The sequence below is a fragment of the Colias philodice genome, chromosome 28 (assembly GCF_061535455.1).
Source record: "Colias philodice isolate Cphi_HAF_F1 chromosome 28, ilColPhil1 Martin Lab GWU primary, whole genome shotgun sequence".
Lineage (NCBI taxonomy): Eukaryota > Metazoa > Arthropoda > Insecta > Lepidoptera > Pieridae > Colias > Colias philodice.
Window position 1 is genome coordinate 4,147,898 of NC_143113.1, and position 24,305 is coordinate 4,172,202.

The 24,305-nt window shown below is 31.4% G+C and overlaps 4 protein-coding genes across 5 annotated transcripts; 1 reads left to right on the forward strand and 3 right to left on the reverse strand.

The window, feature by feature from the left end:
- Window positions 1-819: 819 nt before the first annotated feature.
- LOC149476317 (chorion class CA protein ERA.5-like) lies at window positions 820-1,631 on the reverse strand. Of its 2 annotated transcripts, XM_089712380.1 has the most exons (3): window positions 1,581-1,631; window positions 1,107-1,212; window positions 820-1,019 (listed from the first exon to the last, which is right to left on the reverse strand). In XM_089712380.1, the coding sequence occupies exons 1-3, from the start codon at window positions 1,629-1,631 to the stop codon at window positions 820-822; spliced, it is 357 nt and encodes a 118-aa protein (XP_089568506.1). The 2 variants fall into 2 exon arrangements, with proteins under 2 accessions (XP_089568506.1, XP_089568505.1); XM_089712379.1 differs by having other exon boundaries at window positions 820-1,212.
- A 6,098-nt stretch (window positions 1,632-7,729) lies between these two features.
- Window positions 7,730-8,661, forward strand: LOC149476318 (uncharacterized). Its single transcript, XM_089711992.1, has 2 exons — window positions 7,730-7,779; window positions 8,263-8,661. The coding sequence occupies exons 1-2, from the start codon at window positions 7,735-7,737 to the stop codon at window positions 8,656-8,658; spliced, it is 441 nt and encodes a 146-aa protein (XP_089568118.1). The 5' UTR covers window positions 7,730-7,734; the 3' UTR covers window positions 8,659-8,661.
- A 2,097-nt stretch (window positions 8,662-10,758) lies between these two features.
- On the reverse strand, window positions 10,759-12,115 carry LOC149476319 (uncharacterized). Its single transcript, XM_089712101.1, has 2 exons — window positions 12,074-12,115; window positions 10,759-11,886 (listed from the first exon to the last, which is right to left on the reverse strand). The coding sequence occupies exons 1-2, from the start codon at window positions 12,113-12,115 to the stop codon at window positions 10,759-10,761; spliced, it is 1,170 nt and encodes a 389-aa protein (XP_089568227.1).
- A 1,214-nt stretch (window positions 12,116-13,329) lies between these two features.
- On the reverse strand, window positions 13,330-15,912 carry LOC149476320 (uncharacterized). Its single transcript, XM_089712007.1, has 3 exons — window positions 15,898-15,912; window positions 13,945-14,329; window positions 13,330-13,571 (listed from the first exon to the last, which is right to left on the reverse strand). Exons 1-3 carry the CDS (start codon window positions 15,910-15,912, stop codon window positions 13,330-13,332), a joined length of 642 nt encoding a protein of 213 aa, XP_089568133.1.
- Between the last annotated feature and the right edge of the window lie 8,393 nt (window positions 15,913-24,305).

Consider the following 24,305-nt stretch of genomic DNA (forward strand, 5'->3'; position numbering starts at 1 on the left):
TCCAGATTCCAGCAAAGGAATTTGAAAAAGCTATATAAATAGCTATTTAGATAGATACTTTTCTAAAAATGTTCCTATAGATAGGAAATTTAGCTCATTTTTAGAAATTATAATTAAAAAAGAGCAGTGCGGGTTTTAAACCCGCGGGTTTTAAATCTCTACCTGTACTTTCGAATTCTCATCTGCACTCAGTTGGACAGCTTACAAGTGACGGCATAGTGCTGAATCTTATTATTTTATGTTCTTATATCGTACTAAGGTCACCTCGTGGTTCAAATAACCCATAATTTTTTCAACATGGGCCTGTAGTCTAATTGTTATTGACAAGAATTGCGATTAGCTATTATTAATTTACGGCTTATCAATTTAGATAGTCGCATTAGGACTTCATAGATTCGTGTATGCTCTTACAGTGCATTTACATCAAATAAGCGAAGCTCATTCTAACCCCACTATGTAATTTTTTTGTGTAAACAGGTGTAGAGCACTCTTTCGTTGTTCTTAGTGCGTTCAAAAGATTTTTTATAATGTTAGAAAATTAGTAAACACTCTTTTTTTCATTTATTAAAATTTATCATTTCATTAATTATAAGTAAATTATTTGTCTTTTTAATATTATATATAATTTAAAACGATTAAACTGATATTTTTTCAAACAAAGAATTTATTATCATCAAAAATGAAGCCTGAGTTGGTAAGCAAATTTGCTACATGCAAAATTTATAGCAACCTTGGCAGGTCATTGTTTTCATAACCCACTAACTTAGAAATAAAGTAAACAACAAATGTATGTAAATAATTTAATATTCTTATTCTAATCTAATATACAATAGGACCATTAGATCCACAGCCACAGCTGCCAGATATGGTCACAATGCCACCAGCTGGCAGGTCTCCAGAGAAGCGCACAGCACCGAGGATTGGCACTTGACCAGTGACCAGCGTGGTACCTGCCACTGGCATCTCTCCCAACACTGTGACGTCACCGATGCCAGAACCGCCATACGCTCCCGCGATGCCTTCAAAAGGACTAGCTATTTGGTTAACTACTGGGCCAGGTGTTGGGCCAGCTAGTGGCCCAGCTATTGGACCATTATATTGGCCACCAGGTGCCAAATTCATGCCATTAAGAGCAGGATTGGAAAGGCTTAAGCCTGGATTAGTGAAGCTTTGACCATATGTTCCAGCACCTATGCATTGACTGTATACATTCTGGAATGATTAATAATATCATTATAGATTATATATGCAAGATATAACTAATTTGATAAGAAGTTAGAGATGAAAAACAGAGTTTTTTTTAGTTTATTTAAAATCAATTATGTTTAGTGTTCTTAAAATATTGTAAACAGCTTTTGATATTTATTGCGATAACGCATAACAAGACATTTTTTGCTAAATTCTTTTTCATTTGAAATCAGGCAAAAACAACCAAATATTTCACATTTAAACATAAAATTGATAATCAAAGAATTCTGCTCTGAATTGTGCTAAACGCACGTTCAGCAAATAAAACATATCAATTTACTTTGTGCCTTATTGTTATGAAATTAAGTCTTATTCTGTCATCTGTTCCTTACCTGAATCAAGCAAACTTGAACGCAAAATATCAAGAAAGCAAATGCAGACATGATTACTATGTTGTTTTACTACAATAAAATCAATTAAAAGTTAATCTTATTTTATATAAGAAGACATTTTATAATGACAAAATCTTATTTTGAAATTTCTCTTCATACGTGATTATTTTATTTCCTTGCAATATTGATAATGAATCGGTTTTATATCTCTTAAAACTGTTTCTTAATTTTAATCATTCACTATCAAATCCAAGAAAAAAAAGTTGGAAAATTGTCATTGCCTTGTCACAAAAGAATTAAAAAAAAAGCAAAGCAGCCTGCTAGAGAATATGGCGCCAAAAGTTCATTATTGTAGTTTCATTTTAGTTACTTCTTCTACATCATTATTATGAGTTAGTATCGTAAGTAATATAATTTAATGTTTCTGATTAAAAAACCGAGATCGGTTCTTTTAGGTAGTAATACAACATTATCAATGATGTTAACATAACATTAATATTTTTTAAGTCGAACATTCATCATAATCACCATTGCTGAAAATAGGCCTCTTCTACTAACAAACTTCAAGTAAATTTTCAAAACCAATTGAATTACTTAAATAATGATGAAATAAAATTTTGTATCTTAATGATATAGCACTACATATTATAATAAAACTAGCTGCGCTCTGCGGTTTCACCAGCGTGATATAAATAGTGATACATTACATCACCTTGTTATGGGACAAATTTGCTGTGTATAATTATAGAGCAAAATCATCTCATTAAACGCTATTATACAACAAGCTTGTCACCGCGACACTGTTATACGTCATTTAAAAAGCTTTTTAGTGATGTAAGTTATTGTTATAGGACATCTTTGCTGGTTGGGATAGCTGGATCTAACACCGAGAGAATTTTTCAAAACGCATCAGTAGTTCCTGAGATTAGCGCGTTCAAACAAACAAACTCTTCAGCTTTATAATATTAGTACTTAGAGATTAACATTTTATATCGAAGGACAGACAGATAGAACTATAGACGTCATACAATTTCCTAAAGGCACGTATAAACTAATTGATTAGTATTCAAAAATATGTTATCCTCAGTTTTATTGTATAAATTCTGTTAATGATTAATTTAGGTCATCATTTTGTTCACGAAAAATAAACAAAATGGCTGCCAAAATCGTATTTGGTTTTACTATTATGATTTCTATTCAGGTAGTTTTTAATCCTTCTAATATGCAAATCCTTATAATTATCTGATATTAATTTAATTTTTGATACTTTATTGTTTACTAGCTGCGCTCGACGGTTTCACCCGCGTGGCTCCGCGTCTGTTAGTCTTAGCGTGATGATATATAGCCTATAGCCTTCCTCGATAAATGGGCTATCCAACACCGAAAGAATTTTTCAAATCGGACCAGTAGTTTCCGAGATTAGCGCGTTCAAGCAATAACAAACAAACTCTTTACCTTTATAATATTAGTATAGATTTTAAGAAATATAGGAACTACCTACTCTGCACGTTCATGTTTCAATTTTCTACATTTTTTAATTACAAATAGTTTCCTAAATATATTTACAAGCGTCCTCAAAATTTATAGAAGTATCTTTCTAACGGTGCATTTACATCAAACGAGTGAATGCTCATTCTAACCCCACTATATCAAATTATTTTAGTGTAAATAGTCGAAGGACGAAGAGCATTCTTTCGTTTTTGCGGTCGAAAAGATTCTATACAATGTTCTAATACTGAACAACACTGAATACGAGTTTTCGTTTACACTAAACGATCACGAAAGAATGCTCTTACTCTATCTCTATGTTCGTTTGATGTTAATGCACCGTTAAAGTAACTTTATACGTCAAATTAACTCATTATTTCATTTTATTCTTCTTTCAGATGTCGTATAGGAGCTACCGACGTTGACAAGTGAGAATTTTAGTATAGTTGGTTCTTTGATATACTGTTCCTCTTGCTATTTCGGTTAGAGTCCGGGCTGTCTGGCTGGTCGCAGTGGTTGCGTTTAGTAGTGCGCATCTTATCTGTACAGGATAATTTCCTTAATTTTAAGTCATTTTTTAACGCGTAATTTTTAATATTTTGCCTTTAGATAGATCCATCAGACATAGTTTTTTTATTGCAAGACGTTTTTTTTGTTGTTAAATAGGTACCAGACGCAATTTTTTATTTCGTTTTTATAAAAAATTCAAATTATTTTAGAATGTCTGTAAATTTCATATTATGTTCTTCAAACATAATATAATCTAAAATTAATTAGCCAGACGCTAATTCGATTGTTAAGTATTAAATAATGTGTATAAATAAAAAAAAGTAATGAAGCATGCAGCTCATCAGCTAGTGTATTTTAATTATGCGACAGGAAATAATTGCAAGAATACAATATTATTTACACTTGTTCTTATAAATAAAAGCTAAAATGAAAAAAAAAAACATAAAAGTGAAAAATAAAATATTAAAGTTACCATACATTGAAAATAGAATAAAATCTATATCAATGAAGGTTAAACAATTACATTGTTAAATTTAAAAAGCCATCTTCATAATCATCATCATCTTCCCTCACACTGTCAGAATTATTTATGTTATCGTCTAAGGAATTGTTATTGTTTTCCAATATTCCATCATCTGTAAACAACTAGAAAATTAGTTTCAATAATGATGTACACACATACACACACACAAGACACACACACGTGAACACACACACAGTACACACTCGCATGTTTAAGTTTGTATTGAATTTAACTAAAGTAGTTAGCATGAATTTATATAGCTAGTATACCGGTATAGCGGTCCGCCCCGGCTTCGCCCGTGGTACCTACATGTTTAAACTATCCTATCTCTCAAGTTGGATCGAACTGCACATGGTGTGCGAATTTTATTATAATCGGTTAAGTGGTTTAGGAGTCCATTGAGGACAAACATTATGACACGAGATTTATATATATATATTAAGATTAATGAATTAATATTGTTATCATCATCACTACATGGTATAAAACAAAGTCGCTTTCTCTGTCCCTATGTCCCTTTAAATCTTTGAAACTACGCAACGGATTTTGATGCGGTTTTTTTAATAGATAGAGTGATTCAAGAGGAAGGTTTATATGTATAATAACACACATTAAATAGTGGAAAAGTACTGTTATTTTTGAGGTTTCTAATGTGATGTCGTAAATAATTACATTTTTTCCACATACAGTGCAAACGCAGGCTGAACCCTACGAGTTTTATCAAAATAATGTACTAACTATAATAGTACACATTGAAAAGGTCTACAAAAAAGTCCGTGATGGTATATGTCTAATGTCTATCTCTTATGGATAACCCACAATAACTTTTTTTTTTCATTTACTTTTTACGACAAATAATAATGGCTAATTTTCGAAGCGATTTTAACCAATAGGTACAGCATTAATCCTTAACCAATTAAAGACCTTGAATACATTGTTCATTTAATATAGATCTATATGGCCCTTTACACCGTATGATTTAAGTGAATATTTTCGAAGATATAACAGATTTAAAAATTGCGGGACGTAGCGTTTGCGGCGGTACCGGCCGGCCGCCCGGCTATATATTTTATACCCGTGCGAAGCCGGAGCGGGCCGCTATGTTTTTATATTCAACGTTCACAGTTTTTCTGTAGTGTATTTAGTATTGACATCATTGCACCCGTGCGAAGCCAGGGCCAGGCGGGTCGCTAGTTAGTTATAAAAAAAATTGTTTTGTATAGAAGATTGTTTATGTACCCTAATAGTTTATTTTTTAGCCTAAGGAATAAAATGTACCAATGGAAGGTACTTGTTCCCACAACACAGGGAATCCTAGAGTAGGAACAATTCAATTTCTATGCATCGTATATTTTCGAAAAAAAAAGTTATTTTTTATTGTTATTTAATTTTCGCGGCCGACCCTTTCTATCTCTCTTGCACTTTAAACTATCTCTCCATATACACAATCATCAAATTGTTATACTTACCTACTTTCACTACGTTTTTATTTGTACATATTTAATACTTAACAATCGAATTAGCGTCTGGCTAATTAATTTTAGATTATATTATGTTTGAAGAACATAATATGAAATTTACAGACATTCTAAAATAATTTGAATTTTTTATAAAAACTAAATAAAAAATTGCGTCTGGCACCTATTTAACAACGAAAAAAACGTCTTGCAATAAAAAAATTATGTCTGATGGATCTATCTAAAGGCAAAATATTAAAAATTACGCGTTAAAAAATGACTTAAAATTAAGGAAATTATCCTGTGCAGATAAGATGCGCACTAAAAAACGCAACCACTGCGACCAGCCAGACAGCCCGGACTCTAACCGAAATAGCAAGAGGAACAGTATATCAAAAAACCAACTATACTAAAATGACTTTTTTTTTAACGTTAATAGCTCCCGTACCAATGATTTCTGGCCGATGTTGCACTCCTGCATGTCTTTCTGAAATGTCATCTCCAATTACTACCGAAGTTATAACCGAACCAAGATATATTTACAATTTAGATGAAATTAAACCATTTAATGGCGGAGTTTTTGAAGTATTTTCATATTCACCGATTGCGCCTACAGGGATATCTGTATATTCCGAGAATACTATACAAGGAAGATTGTCTGTAGCGGGTATATTGCCGTTTTTAGGAACTGTAGAAGTAGATGGTGCGCTGCCTACTTGTGGTCGTGGAAAGGTTCAATACTCAGCAGGCAATGGAAACGTTGTAATGACGAGAGAAGATTCGATACGAAACTGTAAGTAAATGTAGGTATGTATGTGTTTTGAAAGAAGACCTACATACATAGTAAATAAAATTACAAATTAAAAGATGTACATATATTATGTATGTACCTCTACAATGTATAAGATGTAAATAAATCTTAGTTTATACAAAATGGTATTTTTTTCCTAAATACATTTATGAAACATGTAAAAAAATGGTTATCAAGTTACCACTTATTTAAACAAATCTAAATTTGTAGAGATGCTATCTACTATCCATACTAATATTATAAATGCGAAAGTAACTCTGTCTGTCTGTCTGTTACTCAATCACGCCTTAACTACGGAACCAATTTGCATGAAATTTGGTATAGAGATATTTTGATACTCGAGAAAGGTCATAGGCTACTTTTTACTCCGGGTCATAGGATAAGTTTTATCCCGGAAATCCCACGGGAACAGGAACTATGTGGGTTTTTCTTTGACTGCACGGGCGAAGCCGCGGATCGAAAGCTAGTTAAATATAAATACTAATTAATAATTACGTACACCGACCAGTGTGTTCATTACATTTAAAATTCAGCAAATTAAATTAAAATATAACGTTAAATTCTTATTTACTCTACCATCCTATTTATTTCGTAGGTTTAGACTTATCATAATGGCTCTACAAGGGCTCTACATTTAGTTGTAAAAACTTCTAGGCGTCGATTACACCCACATTAAATCACACTTTTATTTTTTTGGAGCTAAATTTCTTTCATTTCAGGACCAAGGGAAGTAGGGATTTATTTGAAGAAATAACTTTAACTAAACAATGAAATGTGAAATGTGGCTAAAAATAAATTAATTCCATTAACATCTACATCCATTCTTAAAATACAGTGTGTCCGGACATGACATACCGCTATTTGAAGGGGCTATTCTCCAGGTATTTTTATCGACAATTCAACCCCTCTACAGTCCCCTACCTCACCCCCCTCAAAATGGTTTTCGAATTTTTTAAAGTATGTTTCATCACTCTTATCAATTAAATTTGTTTAGTGGTCCCAAGAATAACTTGTTATTGTTCAAATAAAACCAAATTTAGTATTTTGTGACACTCACTTTCGAATTTATTACAATTTTCATAAATTCACTATCCGAATTGATAGGTTTGCCATTTTGAGGGGGGTGAGGCAGGGGACTGTAGAGGGGTTGAATTGTCGATAAAAATACCTGGAGAATAGCCCCTTCAAATATCGGTATGTCATGTCCGGACACACTGTATATTCCCGTATATATACATTTCATAACATACAGAATATGATTATCTTTTATTAGCTTATCATATATTATGTAAGAAGAGATTTTATGATAAAAGTGATTTAAATTGTTTGAAAACTAGATTTAATTGTAGTAGTTGATAACACAAGATGCACCGAGGTCTGTTTGTCTGTATCTTCGTTTGTTTAATTCAGGTAGTATATTATTTAATAATTTATCCCAATATATTTAGATACATAGTTAATAGACTGATGTTGTAAAATATAAATCAATATAAAGTAACATAGAGATAGGGAAATAATACTTACATTTAAAAAGTCTCTATTTAATAACAACATGTTTGCCATTTTAAAATACGCAACACCAGCACAATATTCATGGTTGGATTTACCAGTTCAGTATCTGAATATCGAAAACACCTTTTATAAAAAAAAACGTTTTTTGGTATGCTGCTCTATTTTATTAACGAAATATCACATAAAGGATTTGTCTCTCAATAGGTTTTGTTCTTAAAATTTCAACTGCAATAAATCACAGCTTCATAAACATTGATAATTTAGCTGATTTGCTGCAAAATAACATGTCATTTCTCTTAGTAATTGCTAGCTCTAATTACTTGTTAATTATATTTCTTTAAATACTATTCAAACATCCATATAAATCAATTATATTTTCAGAATGGCATCACTCAACCAATCGGCGCTAGTATCACCAACCTAGGTGTAAACAATCTATCCAACAATGCATTACTTGCCAACAACATGGCATTAGGCAACAACATAGCTGCCAGTGGCATCGCAGCGCTTGGCAACGGCATCACTGGCAACGCTATCGCTGCCAATACCAACGCGATAAACGCTAACGCGAACAGCCTGTCTTTCGCCGGTCTTCCAATATCAGGAGTGTCACCTATAGGTTATGGTGATGTTGCTGTGGCTGGGGAAATGCCAGTAGGAGGTTCTACAGCTGTTGCTGGCAATGTGCCAGTGATTGGCTTTGTTACGTTTGAAGGCAACGTGCCGGCAGGAGGCACGGTGACTTTGGCAAGCAATTGCAACAACCCTGTTTATTGATTGTTTTAATGCGGAAAATTTAATTTATATGATATTAAATTATTTTTGATATTTATGTGTGGTGTTATGATTGTTCGCTTAGTATAGAAATGTATTTGAAAAAAATATAAAATGGTGCAAATAATGGATTTTATTTCGTTTACAAAGAAAACAATTTATTGTACCTACTGATACGTTCGTCCTTCATTCCTCTTCCTTCTACATTAAACAAAAGTATTTTTTTCTATTTATATGAAATGTTCCTATTAAAAATTATTATTTTCTTTGACGATTCAAAAGTGCTTCTAAAATAAGTCTAGTTTAATGAATTAAAGCTTGATTTTTTTAAGACCTACGTTTTAATATCTGATTTACAGTAAATCTACTTTACAATAGGTGGAAACGCTGCAACGAATTGAACTGATTTATGAGAAATAAATCTAGCTCATATTAACTATAATGATAAATAAAAAGTAATTCGAAAAAAATTTTTAATCAGAGTTTTTTCTTAATATAAAAATAATATTATATTGACTATCTTACAAAGGGTTGTGTCACAATTTTTGAGGGGATAAAGGTATTAGGTAATTTGGTTGATCTGAGCTAACTAAAAGTATAAAATTGATGAAATGATAGTAATTTTGCTAACTTCATTCATGATGCATAACATTATAGAATTAAAAAATACATACTTATACCTAAGTACAAAACAACGCATGGATTATCTCTTAAATCACGTATCGTGTCGTTTATATAGTCACAGAACAATATTTAAATAGATATTATTATAACTAATGATAGGTATCTCTATGCTTAAAACATTGTTTTTAATTTTATTCTAAGAATTTTAACCCCTAATACAGAGAAATATTGCACGCCTCATAAGCGAAGCGTTGAGGTGGGTACTACTGTCACTTCGCGCAAAACATCTGATTTTTCAAACTTAAAATGTCTTTATGTATCATACATTGCACTTGTAAGATAATACATACACACACATATTAAGAAAAAACACTATTTTTAACATTCATGATATTTTTGATGTCATTTTTGTTATTTAAACTAGTTAAAAAACAGTTTAAAAAAGTTCTGTCTTGGACGTCCGTGTGTCTGTATGTGCGGAGGATTTTCTTGTTAACACGATAGCGACCGAAATACTTTACTAATCGAGTCTTTTTTTTTCTCTTACGCTTGAGTATGCTCAGGAATAGAACCCTTTCATTTTTCAGGGTCTGATTCGATGTGGTTTAATTGTTATTAAATAAACAAAAATAATAATTAATAAATAATTATTAAAAAAAAATTATGAGGCGTGCACTTTTGGATTTTCCAAACTATTATTGCGGAGCTGAATTATCATTGCGTGCAAATTATATTAATAATTTTCACGCCATTTATGGCTAATGTGTTGATTCGACCTATAATGTAATTTCAAATTTGTTATCTTTGTACACACATTATGTAAATAAAGAGATTTATTTATTTATTTATTTATTTAATAAGTAGAGTTTTTGCTATGCTTGTTTTCTAACCTTTTAATATGAGTTATGTTGTTTAATAATAATTGGAGCAGGCTATTTTATGAATCCAAACTCTAGATATCTTTCTATAATATTATCTAAGTGCCTTGACAGATTTCCATGTGATTAATAGAGTGTAAAACTAAAATATATCGTCTTAGTTGAAATTATTGCAGTCTTTTCATTTCATAATAGTTACAGTAGGTTATGTATTTATATTTTGTTATATAATACATACTCAGAAATATCAAGTTAAATGTGCTTGTTCTTTTTTGTTGCATTCGCAGTTTCAACAATTTATATCTAAAATGATGCAAACATAACATCATGTCTAAAACTACCTGTGCTGTGCGGTTTTACCCGCATTGCCCGGCTCTTATTCGTCTTAGTGTGATGATATATTAGCCTTTAGCCTATAGCCTTCCTCGATAAATGGGCTATGTAACGCCGAAAGAATTTTTTAAATCGGACCAGTAGTTCCTGAGATTAGCGCTTATTAGAGATATAGATGTATTAATTATCGGGGCAATGAAAAATCTCTTTAATAATTTATCTCTTTATTCCTATTTACATCTACAATAAATATCACACATTACATTACTTAGGCTTTAACTGATCGACCAGAATTATAATTAACAGAGGCCGAACCATCTGTAGGCAGATTGCCATTAACGGCCACTGTACCAAAAATTGGCATTTGACCATTGACCGCGACTGTACCTCCAATCTCAAGCGCTTCTGCTAATAACTGTATCCCAAAAGCTGGACTATTTGGTGACCCACTCGTTATAGTAAATATCTGTCCACCATTACCATTACCCATGTTAAATGTTGCTGTATTCCCGTTTATACTGGCCAAATTATTTAATGCCCAGAAACTTATGGGGTTATTAGCAAAGTTTGTTGCAGCATTCTCAACTCTTGCATTGTCATTTGCAGTTACTATGTTCTTATTTAACCAATTGGCATTTGATTGTATTAACCGGGCATTTGTTTGCTCATTTTGAGCGTTTAGTCGAGCGTTAGCCAATTCCTCAGCATGTTGAGCATTTAGCTTGGCTAATTCTATATTGTAGTTCCTTTTCTGCAATTCAGCATTTTCCAATTGAGCATTACGGTAATTTTGTTGCATTAATTCAGCATTTGCATTTTGTGTATTTACTAGTCTTGCGTTGGCCATTTCTGAATTTGCTATTTGAGAATTAGCATAGTTGTTAGCAAATTCGTTAGCTATTTGTCCATTGTTAAATTTGGCGTTTGCTAATTCTGAATTAGCCATTTGATTGTTAACGTATCTAGTATTGGCTTCTGCGTTAGCCATTTGATTAACATACTTAGCATTGGCTTCTGCGTTAGTCATTTGAGTAACATATTTAGCAGTAGTCAAATCTGCGTTAGCTATTTGAGTGGCATATTTAGCATTAGCTTCTGTGTTAGCCATTTGAGTAACATATTTTGCATTAGCTTCTGCATTTGCCATTGGTGCATAATTATATTTGTTCACAATGTTAGCATTGAGAAGAGGATTATAATTAGCATTAGGATCGTTAATATTCGACACTTGGGCATTATTAGGTTGATTGCCAGTCGTTCGTGTTAAATGAAGTCCATTCACATTCGTTACTAAAGGGTTCAAATGGTTATGACCATTTTGTATTTGATTCCCTTGGACTGGAGTTGATTGTATCCCAGTCCTAGGATTATATGTTATTACTTGTGCTGTTGATATCTGAAACATAAATGTGTATAGAGAAAAAAATTGCGTATCTTTTACTTTGACAGTATTGAATAATTTTTAGAGCCATTTCGTAATTATGAAACGTAATTTAATTATTTTATCAAATATTTTCAAAATCATTATGTTTATTTGAATATAAATAAAACGTATCAAGATATATTTTAGTATTCAAACTCACCTGTATGAATGCGATACCAAAACAATATAGTAAATTAATCATTATGTTAAAGAATGTGTCGAGAATGCATAGTTTCTTAAAATTATATTGTTTTTATACCGTATAAAGATAATCAGATTTCTTATCGAGATGTTTATGAACGTGACATAATATTATGTAATTAAATATATTGATAAATGATAAAATTAAGTAACATCTGCTGTGAATCTTAAGTCTCTTCTTTGTAATCATAGTTACTGATTTTAATAGAAAATAGATTATATAGGTTCGTAAAACGTGCAGTTAATTGTAAAATAGACTGTTGCGAAACAAAGATGCAATTGTCTATTATAAGATACATGTTTTGCTATACGTTGTAATATGAAATAATTTGGAAAATCCAAAAGTGCACGCCTCATAATTTTTTTTTAATAAATATTTATTAATTATTATTTTTGTTTATTTAATAACAATTAAACCACATCGAATCAGACCCTGAAAAATGAAAGGGTTCTATTCCTGAGCATACTCAAGCGTAAGAGAAAAAAAAAAGACTCGATTAGTAAAGTATTTCGGTCGCTATCGTGTTAACAAGAAAAAGGATCCGCACATACAGACACACGGACGTCCAAGACAGAACTTTTTTAAACTGTTTTTTAACTAGTTTAAATAACAAAAATGACATCAAAAATATCATGAACGTTAAAAATAGTGTTTTTTCTCAATATGTGTGTGTATGTATTATCTTACAAGTGCAATGTATGCAGTATGATACATAAAGACATTTTAAGTTTGAAAAATCAGATGTTTTGCGCGAAGTGACAGTAGTACCCACCTCAACGCTTCGCTTATGAGGCGTGCAAAATCACGTTGTTCTTTAAAAAATACTTACATAAACTACAATGAGTCTTTTAGTTAAATATTTTTTGTGAATTTTATTTAATGTGTGTTACCTATAATAGAGCATATTTAATATAAATTATATAGCTTGTAATACCTAACCTAAACATCTCCAAACATTCACTGTTACTGTGTATATAGGCACATACCTACTTATATCAAATTTCGTAAAAAAGAACTTAAACAAAACATAAAACTATTCTCCAAATTTTTATTATTTTTATTCGTTTTTTTTCATAATCATTTACAGCAGATTTTACATACAGACATACTATAATAGACTTTTTAACATAGATAAATAATTAATATGAACTATGTATTGACATAAAAAATCGTATGTATAAAATACGATTATAACTCATATCGTAATCGTATAACTAAAACTTAGCAGAAATAGTAACTTTTCCAGAAGCAGGCACATATCCTTTAAATTTAATATCTTTATTTGAATTATCTTCATCTTCATTGCTAACTATAGATTTTATGATATTTTCTGTGTTAATGCCATATGAAATAACCATATTATTATCAACATTATTAAGTTTTGATGTTTCTGTGATGTAAAATGGTACTGGTATTAAACGACGGTGAAATATTGGAAATCGTCGCATTGGAATATCTGAAAATAAGAAAGATGGAGATGTGAAAGAAATATACAAATAAAACATTTCCAAAATTATAATTTTAGTCAAGATTTTTTTATTGTACTCATCTTTTGCATGTGCTACGTTCTATCTACTTCTCCATTATAATTCATATAAATATGATGTTTTACTACAATTATTGTAACATAAGGAAGCAAAAAATAACTAAATTGGGCATCTAACTAAATAATATAAAATGAAGAAATTGATGCTCTATACATGCATGTCGCTCTGTGTCCCAAACCAAGTTAATTTTTAGTCTAGCATCTCTCGATAACTTATTTATCAGCACTCCCTAAGACTAACCCGATATATAAAAATACATGTGTATAAATACTTAATACGTACGTCCAAAATTTCGACAAATAACAATTTTCCCAGAAGCATGTACCTGTCCGCTAAAACGTAAAGAATCTGTGGTTCCCTCTTCACATTTTTTTTCTTCGACATTTAAAGTATCTTTTACATTATCTTTACTTGGATTATTATCTGCATTTTCATCAATACATTTTATGTTATCTGTAGTTTGTTCATTATCTGTATTTTCGTTCTTTAAAATACATTTTACATTGTCTATACTTTCTTCAGCAGCCGGTTTTTGATCCTTTAATTCTACTTCTTTCTCTCCATTATCTATGATTATTTTTTCTTCTTCAACGTCTTTGTCAACATCTTCAATACTTGCTGTTTCTTTTGAAAATTCTTCAGATTCTACTGACAATGTTGGTAATACCTGTGTGTGAATATAATTTATATAATAAAAACAGAAGATTTATAGCAGTTTTCTCAACAAAGAGTTAACGTAGAGTATTTGTTTATGTTACTTACTATTTGTACGCATTCATCGCTTTCTATGGGATTGCTTCCTGTAAACTATAAATAATTATTTAAAAATAGTTAAAACTGATTTCTAACATCGTAACCATATAAAAATATATAAAAAGCCAATTCCAGACTGTTTCATTGAGATCTACAGTCGATCTAGAGTAAAAAAGTAATAAATATAATTTCAAAGTACTATCGATAAATTCTTAACATATTCTTGGTTCATATTTTAGTGAGAGAGTGAAGCAGTAGTTGATCTACACACTCGAATATTACATAACACTAAAAAAGTCCATAATTTACATATAATTTATCATTTATGTAGAAATTATAAAACCTTTACGAATAAAAAGTTTAAAAAGCTCACTGTATGTTTTCATTTCTGTAATACTTTTAATTTTTACCACAGATTGCAAAAAGTTACCTACTACGTTTTACCATTTAAATCGCCCCTAAAAAGGTAGTTGGGTACCTAATATTTTTCAGCCTATCAGTAAATATGCCGTTAAAGTCATCAATAACTCATAACTGGCATGATTTTAAAAGAGCAACTATATATCGAGTTTCTTGCCGGTTCTTCTCCATAGATACTGCTTTCCGAATCGGTAGTAAACGTTAAAATATGTAATGACCAATCAAAAGTGCTTCTAGAAGAAGTCTGATTAATACTTAACTACTTCGGTACTTACATGTAAAAAACCAATAACTAATATAAAAAATGATAACATTGTTCAAACTTGAATGGTGAGGTACAACTGACCTACTTCGTTTATAAACAATTGATAAAACATATTGAAATATGAGGTTTAAGATATCTTGTTTTTTATTTAAATGTATCATGAACCTAAATAAACCTTTTGTAAAGTATTTGAAGGCTTATGTGGAATGTATAAACGCAATGTGGTTTAGTCACAATACATTAGTTGATTAGTTCTATCTATATAGGTAGGTATATCTACATATAGGATGTCCCGTAAGTAGTGGACCAACGGGTTATGGGGAGTAGAGAGACTTATTATGTAACAAAAATACTACAATTTATTGTCCTAGACCTTAGAGTTTTTGATTTATGCTTTATTTTCAAAATTTGATAAAAGCTATCTGGCTAAATATGAACTTTTACCATATATGTTTTTTATTTTATTGTTCAAGGTAGTTAAGAATACATAAGTCTTCCTAATTATAATGATACTTAAGCATAATTAACAGCAACAAAAAAATTAGACCAAAAAATAGGTAAAAATTTTATGTTTTAAAGTTTACGGGCTGAAGTTTAAATAAAGCTGGTGTAAAAAAATGAATGCTCTAGGACAATAAATTTTAGTATTTTTGTTACAGAATAAGTCTCTCTACCCCCCATAACCTGCTGGTCCACTACTTACGGGACACCATGTAGATACATAATATTAGGATGCTAGAATAATACCTGTTTATTTCAATTAATTAACGTCATAATTTACAAAACATATAACCTACATGTATTTCTAACATGTCTCTAACATAAACTAAGTAATAACTAATAGACAAAAAATCAATCACTCTTTCATATAACTAAAAGATTTTTTTTTGCGATAATGAACATTTATATGTTATCTAGTGCCTGAAAGTCAAATCAAGTAAAATATAGGAAATATGCAATTATTAGTCATAATGTAACGTTATATGAAAGCAAGCGCTGTCCGATCAAAACGTGACATTTTTTATTTAAATCGAGTGTTGTTTAATTTTGCAACCTCGCATTTATCTTTTAATATTGGATGAGTCAGTAGATATAAAATTTACACTTTGGGAAGTCACGGCTGTATTAATTTTTATTGAAATGTTGTTATTAATTTATGAGCCCTGAGCCCCGCGGTTTTACCCACTCCTATTGGTTTATGCGTGATGATAATATTTACTTAGTCTACTAGCTTTTCGCCCGCAGCTTCCCCTGCGTAGACTAGGTACCATATTACTTGCTCTATGCTGCGTAGTCAAAGGAAAACCCGAATAATTCCCATTCCCAGTGGGATAAAAACTATCCTATATGTTAATGCAAGTTACCCTCTGTATGTGTGCTTAATTTCATTGTAATCGGTTCAGTAGTATTTGCGTGAAGGAGTAACAAACAAACATGAATACAAGCTTTCGCATCTATTAATGAGAAATATGAAGAGGATTTCATGGTTTAGGTCAAATATTAGCGATAACAATTTTATTTTTATTGAAACTATTTTTTGGCTTTTAAGATTTCATATATTTTTTAATCTATCATTTACCGATACATTTCGTTTATCTGTATTGACAATGACATTGACGTTGACGTTAAGAACTTTGAACGGTCACGTGATTCTAGCACGAACCAATTAGGAACGCGGATTATTCTACCGCGAAAAGTTGCGAAATTGAAGTCGTAGCAACGATGAACGAACTTAAATTTTAAAAACTGAGTATGAGTTGATTTGTTTATACATTATTTTGAAGTCATTGAAGTAATAAATAAAAGTTGGTAACTACATAATTAATATGACGTGTATTCGAGCCTTTTTGGCAGTTAACTGGCGAACATTTACTGACCTAGTATTAATAATTCAATGTAAGTATAACAATTTGAATATGAATTAATTAATTTTAATATTTGAACATAATTTATACGTCATAAGTATCTAAGATTTTAATACATACAATGTCAGTTTAAGTACAATCACACAACTTTAGGTAATAATTCAGTTGTTTATTGTGTTAACTAGCTTTTTCATTGTTTTGTACGTAGGATAAAGGTAGGTACATTTTTTATTGGTACCTTTTGGTTTGTGGGGATATTTAAATAAAACAAAAAATGAAAGAAATAACAATATTTATTCAGATGTTAAATTAAGTTACACTAAAAATAAATGTCATGAGATGTTTGCTAAAACATAGAATTCGAAATTAGTCATTTTCTAATCCCACATGATTTAAGTATAATATGAATAAAACACAATCATTTCAAAGAAAACCTTTAATTAAAAATGCGTAGAACAAAAATAAATAAAACAGGCATAAGCGGTTCGTTTATTGTTAAAATAAAATTACTCGTTGTTTTATAGATTGCACACAATATCAATTAGTCATAATAACACAAAATATATTTAATGTACCTTTGCTGTACAAAACAATTCGTTTTTCTTATGAACCATTGCATTTTTCAACTACATATGTTTAAAATAAATAAAAGTGTAGGTATATTAATATTTCTTAAGTCAACAATTATGATACCTATTATAAAATAAAAATTATTATAAAAGACTGTGGCACTCGGGGACTGCCGCGGTATAGCTTTTGCATAGCATGCCTTCAAGCCACACCTCCGTGTCCCTGCGCTCAAGGCCCGCGATAGAAGCTATGCAATAGCTTAAAATATTTTCTGTGTATAATTTTATAAATCTTATTTCCGAAATGTCTGAACAAATATAAAAAATATTTTCTTTTGGCACAAAGAAACTGTTCATAAAAACAACCCATTATTTCAACAGCAAAGGAACATACACAATTGTCAATAACAAATCGAGGAATGTAGGGTAGTAACGATTAAATCGATTTAAGGCTAATCGATTTTAGTTCAATCGATTTTAGTCGAATCGATTATGCATAATGCTGCGTACACACTGTACCAAAACAGAAAAATCCAAGTGCGAGTCGCGTAAAGAACTCTGTAAATGAAAACCACCAATATTAAGGCGCCCTTACCCAAAATGTATGTTTCTAAATCATGGTTTTTGGATAGAAATCATCATATTTAAAATCCAAAAAAAATAGATAGCACAGATAAACGTTTGATCTAGTGACTTTTTTGGATAAAAACACAATATTAAACATTTAACTCGATCAAAAAAAAATCAGAAGTAACATCGATTTTGAAAGCATAATCAGTTTTATGAGAATTAGGGGAACGCTATGTTTATGAAAATTTTACATTTCATTTACTAATCAGGTTTTACAGGGAAATTTTTGGATAGATTTATAATTTAGCCCTTATTTTTTTCTATATAAAATATAATACGTAAAATGCGACTCGCGCGCACCACGTCAGTGCCGCCAGAGTCCAGCCGGACGTCATCGAGGGAGGACCTGTGCTAGTTTTGCTCCCGACCACGTTGTAGTCGCCGGTCGCGTATTAGAACCGAGCGGCAAGTAAAACGGCGAGCACGGCGACGGTATAAATAAATCAGTAGTTTGATTTTATTAGTTATCCTAGGATTATTGTTGTAAATATAAATTAACTTCTTATTCTATACTATTAAACGAGCAATATTTGCATATTAATATATTTGTTTGTAAATTTTACAGTGTGGAAATTTTCGATGGGCCCTGGGTGAAAGTACTAGAAATACTGGAGATAGCAAATTTCCTTTATTTTTAAAAAGAAATAGAACTGCATTCAAAGATTTTCAAAAATTCATTTTCTTCGACCGGGAATCGAAAGAACTAAAAATGTAAAAAAATAAAATTTTCCATTTTATTCTTCAAATCAACTGTAATGTATAAGTTTGATATTACAATTATTTGTAACTAGCGACCCGCCCCGGCTTCGCACGGGTGCAATGCTGATACTAAATACACTACAGAAAAACTGTGAACGTTGTATATAAAAACATAGCGGCCCGCTCCGACTTCGTATAGGTAGATAGCCTGGCGGCCGGCCGGTACCGCCGCAAACGCTACGTCCCGCAATTTTTAAATCTGTAATATCTTCGAAAATATTCACTTAAATCATACGGTGTAAAGGGCCATATAGATCTATATTAAACGAACAATGTATTCAAGGTATTTAATTGGTTAAGGATTAATGCTGTATTGGTTAAAATCGCATCGAAAATTAGCCATTATTTTTCGTAAAAAGTAAATGACAAAAAAATGTTATTGTGGGTTATCCATAAGAGATAGACATATACCATCACGGACTTTTCTGTAGACCTTTTCAATGTGTATAATATTTAGTACATTATTTTGATAAAACTCGTAGGGTTCAGCTTGCGTTTGCAATGTAAGCGGAAAAAATGCAATTTTTTACGACATCACATTAGAAACCTCAAAAATAACAGTACTTTTCCACTATTTAATGGATGTTATTATACATATAAACCTTCCTCTTGAATCACTCTATCTATTAAAAAAAACCGCATCAAAATCCGTTGCGTAGTTTCAAAGATTTAAGCGTACAAAGGGACATAGGGATATAGGGACATAGGGACAGGGAAAGCGACTTTGTTTTATACTATGTAGTGATAATTAATAATTCATAAAAAAGTATTTTATACATTTCTTAAAAAGCTTCGATATTGTATACAATAATACAAATTATTAATTGATTATTATTCAAATTGTTGTAAAATAGTCACACTTTTTTAAGTTGGTTGAATACACTAACATACTTATTACATACTTATATTCAATTATTATTTTGCCTTTTTATTTGTTATACTTTTAATTATTATCTATACATATAATAAAATCGTAGGAAAGTCAAAACTGTACATTGAATATTTTTTTAAAAGAATACATAATCCATGATCTATAATCGATATAGAAGCCAAAAACATAGTTTTTAGAATTTTTGTCTGTTTGTCTGTTTGTCTGTTTGTCTGTTTGTCTGTTTGTCTGTATGTTTGTCCAGGCTAATCTCGAAAAGTACTGCATAGATTGACTTCAAATTTTGCATGAATATTACTAACAGGTCGGGTGAGGCTTTTTTAAACATATTATCATGCTATCACCTCCGGGGGAGGAGCTGTGAACCTTTTTTTTTCTTACGTATTCCGTGTATTACGACAGCGTACAATCTAAAGACTCATGTTTAAATGTTGGTTTCGGGTAAGCCATGCTATTATCTAGCTTTACACAATAAAAACTATGTCATTTACGTAATTTGGGCAGAGAATCAGTTTAATGAATTTATTAGTATACAAATTTGAAACAGCGCCATCTATGAGATTTCGTAAAAATCAAATCAATTTACATGTTAACACTACTGAACACAATGTTAAAAATTAATAATTTAAATATAATTATGTTATTTATTTATTTAACTCTTTAACCCATATCTTCCCTTCCCTATAAGGTGCGCTTATAATTCGTGTGAATATACTACATTTTTAAAAGTGAGGGTAGATGTTTATTATTTTAAGTCAAACTAGACACCATTACAGTTAATCTAATATTGATTGTGTTCATTGGTTACATTTTTAAAAATCTTCGTGTTTTAAAAATTCGATAACGAGGCGGGACTCGAACCAGCATTCTTTAGTGGTCGAATTTTTTCTATTCTTTATAAATTTATTGTTTATGAATTTATATTTATAAACAATAATACAAAAAGGTTAGTTCGTTGATAATTATTATTCCTTCATCATTTACATGTTGTAAGTAAAAATATACTTTGACTGTTAATACTTTTGTTCAGTATTTACCTGTATGATTATTGCTTGGTAATTAATATATTTTCATGTCGTATACCTAATTAAAAACATAAGTTTGATGTGAAACTAGCTGGATTTATTTTTACACACTCACAGTCTTATATTTTGTGTTAATGTTAAAATAGTATCTATTTATAGTGTAAATCATAATATTTTTTCACAATTAAAAATATTTCCTTTTTTTGATGGTGTTGGCCTCGAATTAAACCGCGCTGTCGTTTCGTTCACAAAAAGTGAAGTTATGAGGACCGAATATGTAGCCGCCTCAACTTACGGAAACGAGAGTAACCTGCGTTGTCTGTTAGTTATTGTATAGTCGAATTTAACGTTACATGGAAATTGGCATCTAATTATATGAATAATACTTATATTAAATCTGTAGATGTCAATTCTGTACATGAAATATATTTCCTAAATAACTATCACGAGGTGATTAGGGATCGACACTGACGCCAAAAATTTTTGTCCGTCTGTCTGTCTGTATAACCGTTATAGAAACAAAAACTACTCGACGGATTTAAACGAAACTTGGTACAATTATTAGTATGAAAGAAATGTTCTCCATATTATATAAAAAATATCTCCCGACATCATAATTAATGTCTATCTTTTATGGTTGAGCTTAGGAGTTCAAAGCTTTCTGATTATATTTGTCTACTAGCTGTGCCCGCGACTTCGTCCGCGTGGAATAGTGACTATGGGACCTATGACCATGGGCTCAGGGTGGGGCAACAATAATTGTTTTTATTTTCATGCTTCCACTCCCACGCCCACTCCCAGGCCCACGCCAACGCCCACGCCCACTCCCCTTCACAATTGGTACCTACCAGATCAAAGCCAGGGTAAGCGCCCCACCCAGCCCCACCGTGGCTACGCCCATGCTGAATTACTACTTAACATACAATTATTGAGTAAATACGTACTACCATAAATAATTAAAAGAATTGTTATTAAAATTTCTTACTAAACTGAGCTAAAAAACTTACGTACCAACTTATTAAATGAAATGCCTAACCTATACCAAATAGTTACTACATAATATTGTAATTAAAAATTATGATTAGTATATAATATCGAAAATCAAAAAAGAAATGCCTAACTAATTCTACGTAAAATTTCTTTTAAATTATGTCATATTATTTTTTAGGAACCAGGGGGGGAGAGGAGCAAATTCTATTTCCTTCCTTTCTTAAATGGATGTTTTTAATAATGTATGGTGTAGCCACTGATCAGCTTAATCGATACTCAATTTTTATCAAATCCGGCAACAAATCCAAATTAGATGTTTCCTGTCTCACGCACGTAACTAAAGGTTGAAGAGAGAGAGAGGGAGCACGTAACTTAACCGTTTAGACGAAGAAAAGTGTATAGAAAAAGGAATAAATAATTACATAAACTTCCCAACGATCTTTAAAAATAAATTATTATATCATTTTTTTCATTCCCACTTTTACCCCTATGTAGGTATAATAAGTGGATGAACCGATTTCGATACAATTTATCTAAGAACCAGCGTCGGAAAATATGCTGCCTAACAAAAAAAAGCCGCATCTAATTCGGTTTACCTGTTAGCCAGCTACGGTGCCATAGACAGACACACACACACACACAGAAATACATAGCAGTCAAACACATAACACCCGTCTTTTTGCGTCGGGGGTTAAAAATATAATACGACATAATTTAAAGGACATTTTGTGTGGAAAATTTACCTATTAGAAGTAACCATAATGTTAATTTGACCCCGCCCCCCCTACTACCTCAGCTTACCCCCAAACCCTTGGGGAATTTTGATATGATCATCTGGACATGTAAAGGAATAACTGTAGCGTATAACAGATAAATTACGTTTTATCGTACACTGTACAGTGTACAATAGAATGCCTTAGCAAATGTTCGCCGTGATTACTTATAAATTGTCATAACTTTTTTATTTATGAACCGATTGACATGAAATAAACACTAACTGTTAAATGAAGATTACCATAATACATTAGTGAAAACCGCATCTAAATCGGATAAGCCGTTTCTGAAATTAGCGTGCACAAACATACAGACAAACAGACAAAAAAATTTTTAACTACAGTTTTGGGTTCAAGATCGATTTAATAATAACACCTGCTAATTTTTTTCTACATATTTTCATTGTACAGACATCGCTTTTCCACAATTTTATTATATGTATTGATGATGATGATGATTGATGATTATAACACTCTCAGTCCGTTTTAACTTAATTTTTATTTACTCGCATCAGTGCCACCTAAAAAATCTTTATATCGAAATTCGAGCAAAGCTAAGAAAATGAGAAATAAGAGTTCTCAAGGATCGTTAGAGGTAAGAGGCTTACTATTGACCGAAAACAACATATTGTGTTATGCCGAGAACCTGAAACCGCTTCACAACGAGAATTGCGGCTCACAGCTGACCGCGAACGGCATGTACTATCCTGTGAGACCGAAACCTTCACTGAGAGGGTATAACGTCTCACAGCTGATCGCAAATGGCATATTTTATCTCGATAATCTGAAACTTTTATTCAATATGAAGACCGATTGACAAATGATAGGGTGCACCATAATATTATTCGATCTCTTGAAGATGAACATGAGCATAAGCAATGACTAGAGTAGGGACGCGAATATTACCATTATTTGAGACAAGATTATTTGAGACAAGTACGATTAATAAGATTGTTTAATGAAAGATTAAGAATTGAAACTATTTGGTCTCTTGAAACGGACGAATAGCGAGAGGCCCGTCTTACTGTAGACAGATTTCGACAGTCTTAATGACTTAAGAGGTAAACATAGAAGATCAATCTACGAATTCGGTGGTGTGGTCCGACAAATATAAAAGTGGGTTTGCTTATAACCTCACAATTGATTACAGATCATCTTCTGTATAGGCGATATTAACGTAGTATCACAGACTAATAATAATATACTACGTATACAAGTAGTATGTTCTTTTTGTAATGCTTTAAAGAGGAGTAAGGAGTCGGCTTTCGTTTGAAGATACACCAGAACCTTTGAAATCACTACTTTTAGAGGAACATGTGCAATCTAAACAGTTCTTAGACAATATTCTCTCTTATATTAGTGCGTTTTAAATGATCCTTTGGTGCTCAACAATTATCAGAGGATCCTTTCATGCTTACTTTTAAGATACAAGGTCAAGTTTATCATTTGATAGGATCCCTTTTGCCTGAAGGCCAACCTAAGTTTCTTCAAATATATTTTGTATTCGACTACAACGAATAGTCGAATACAAGAAATCAATATTTCTCGAATTTAAAATATTACAATTTTTCCTACAGTAGGGCGACGAATGTATTTTCGCATAGTAACGGAGGGGAACTCGCGGGGGGTCAAGTGATGCGGGCCACGTACCACAAACATGCTTAGTTTGTTGTACCGAGCGCGAAAGAAAGTCATCGTGTTTTTA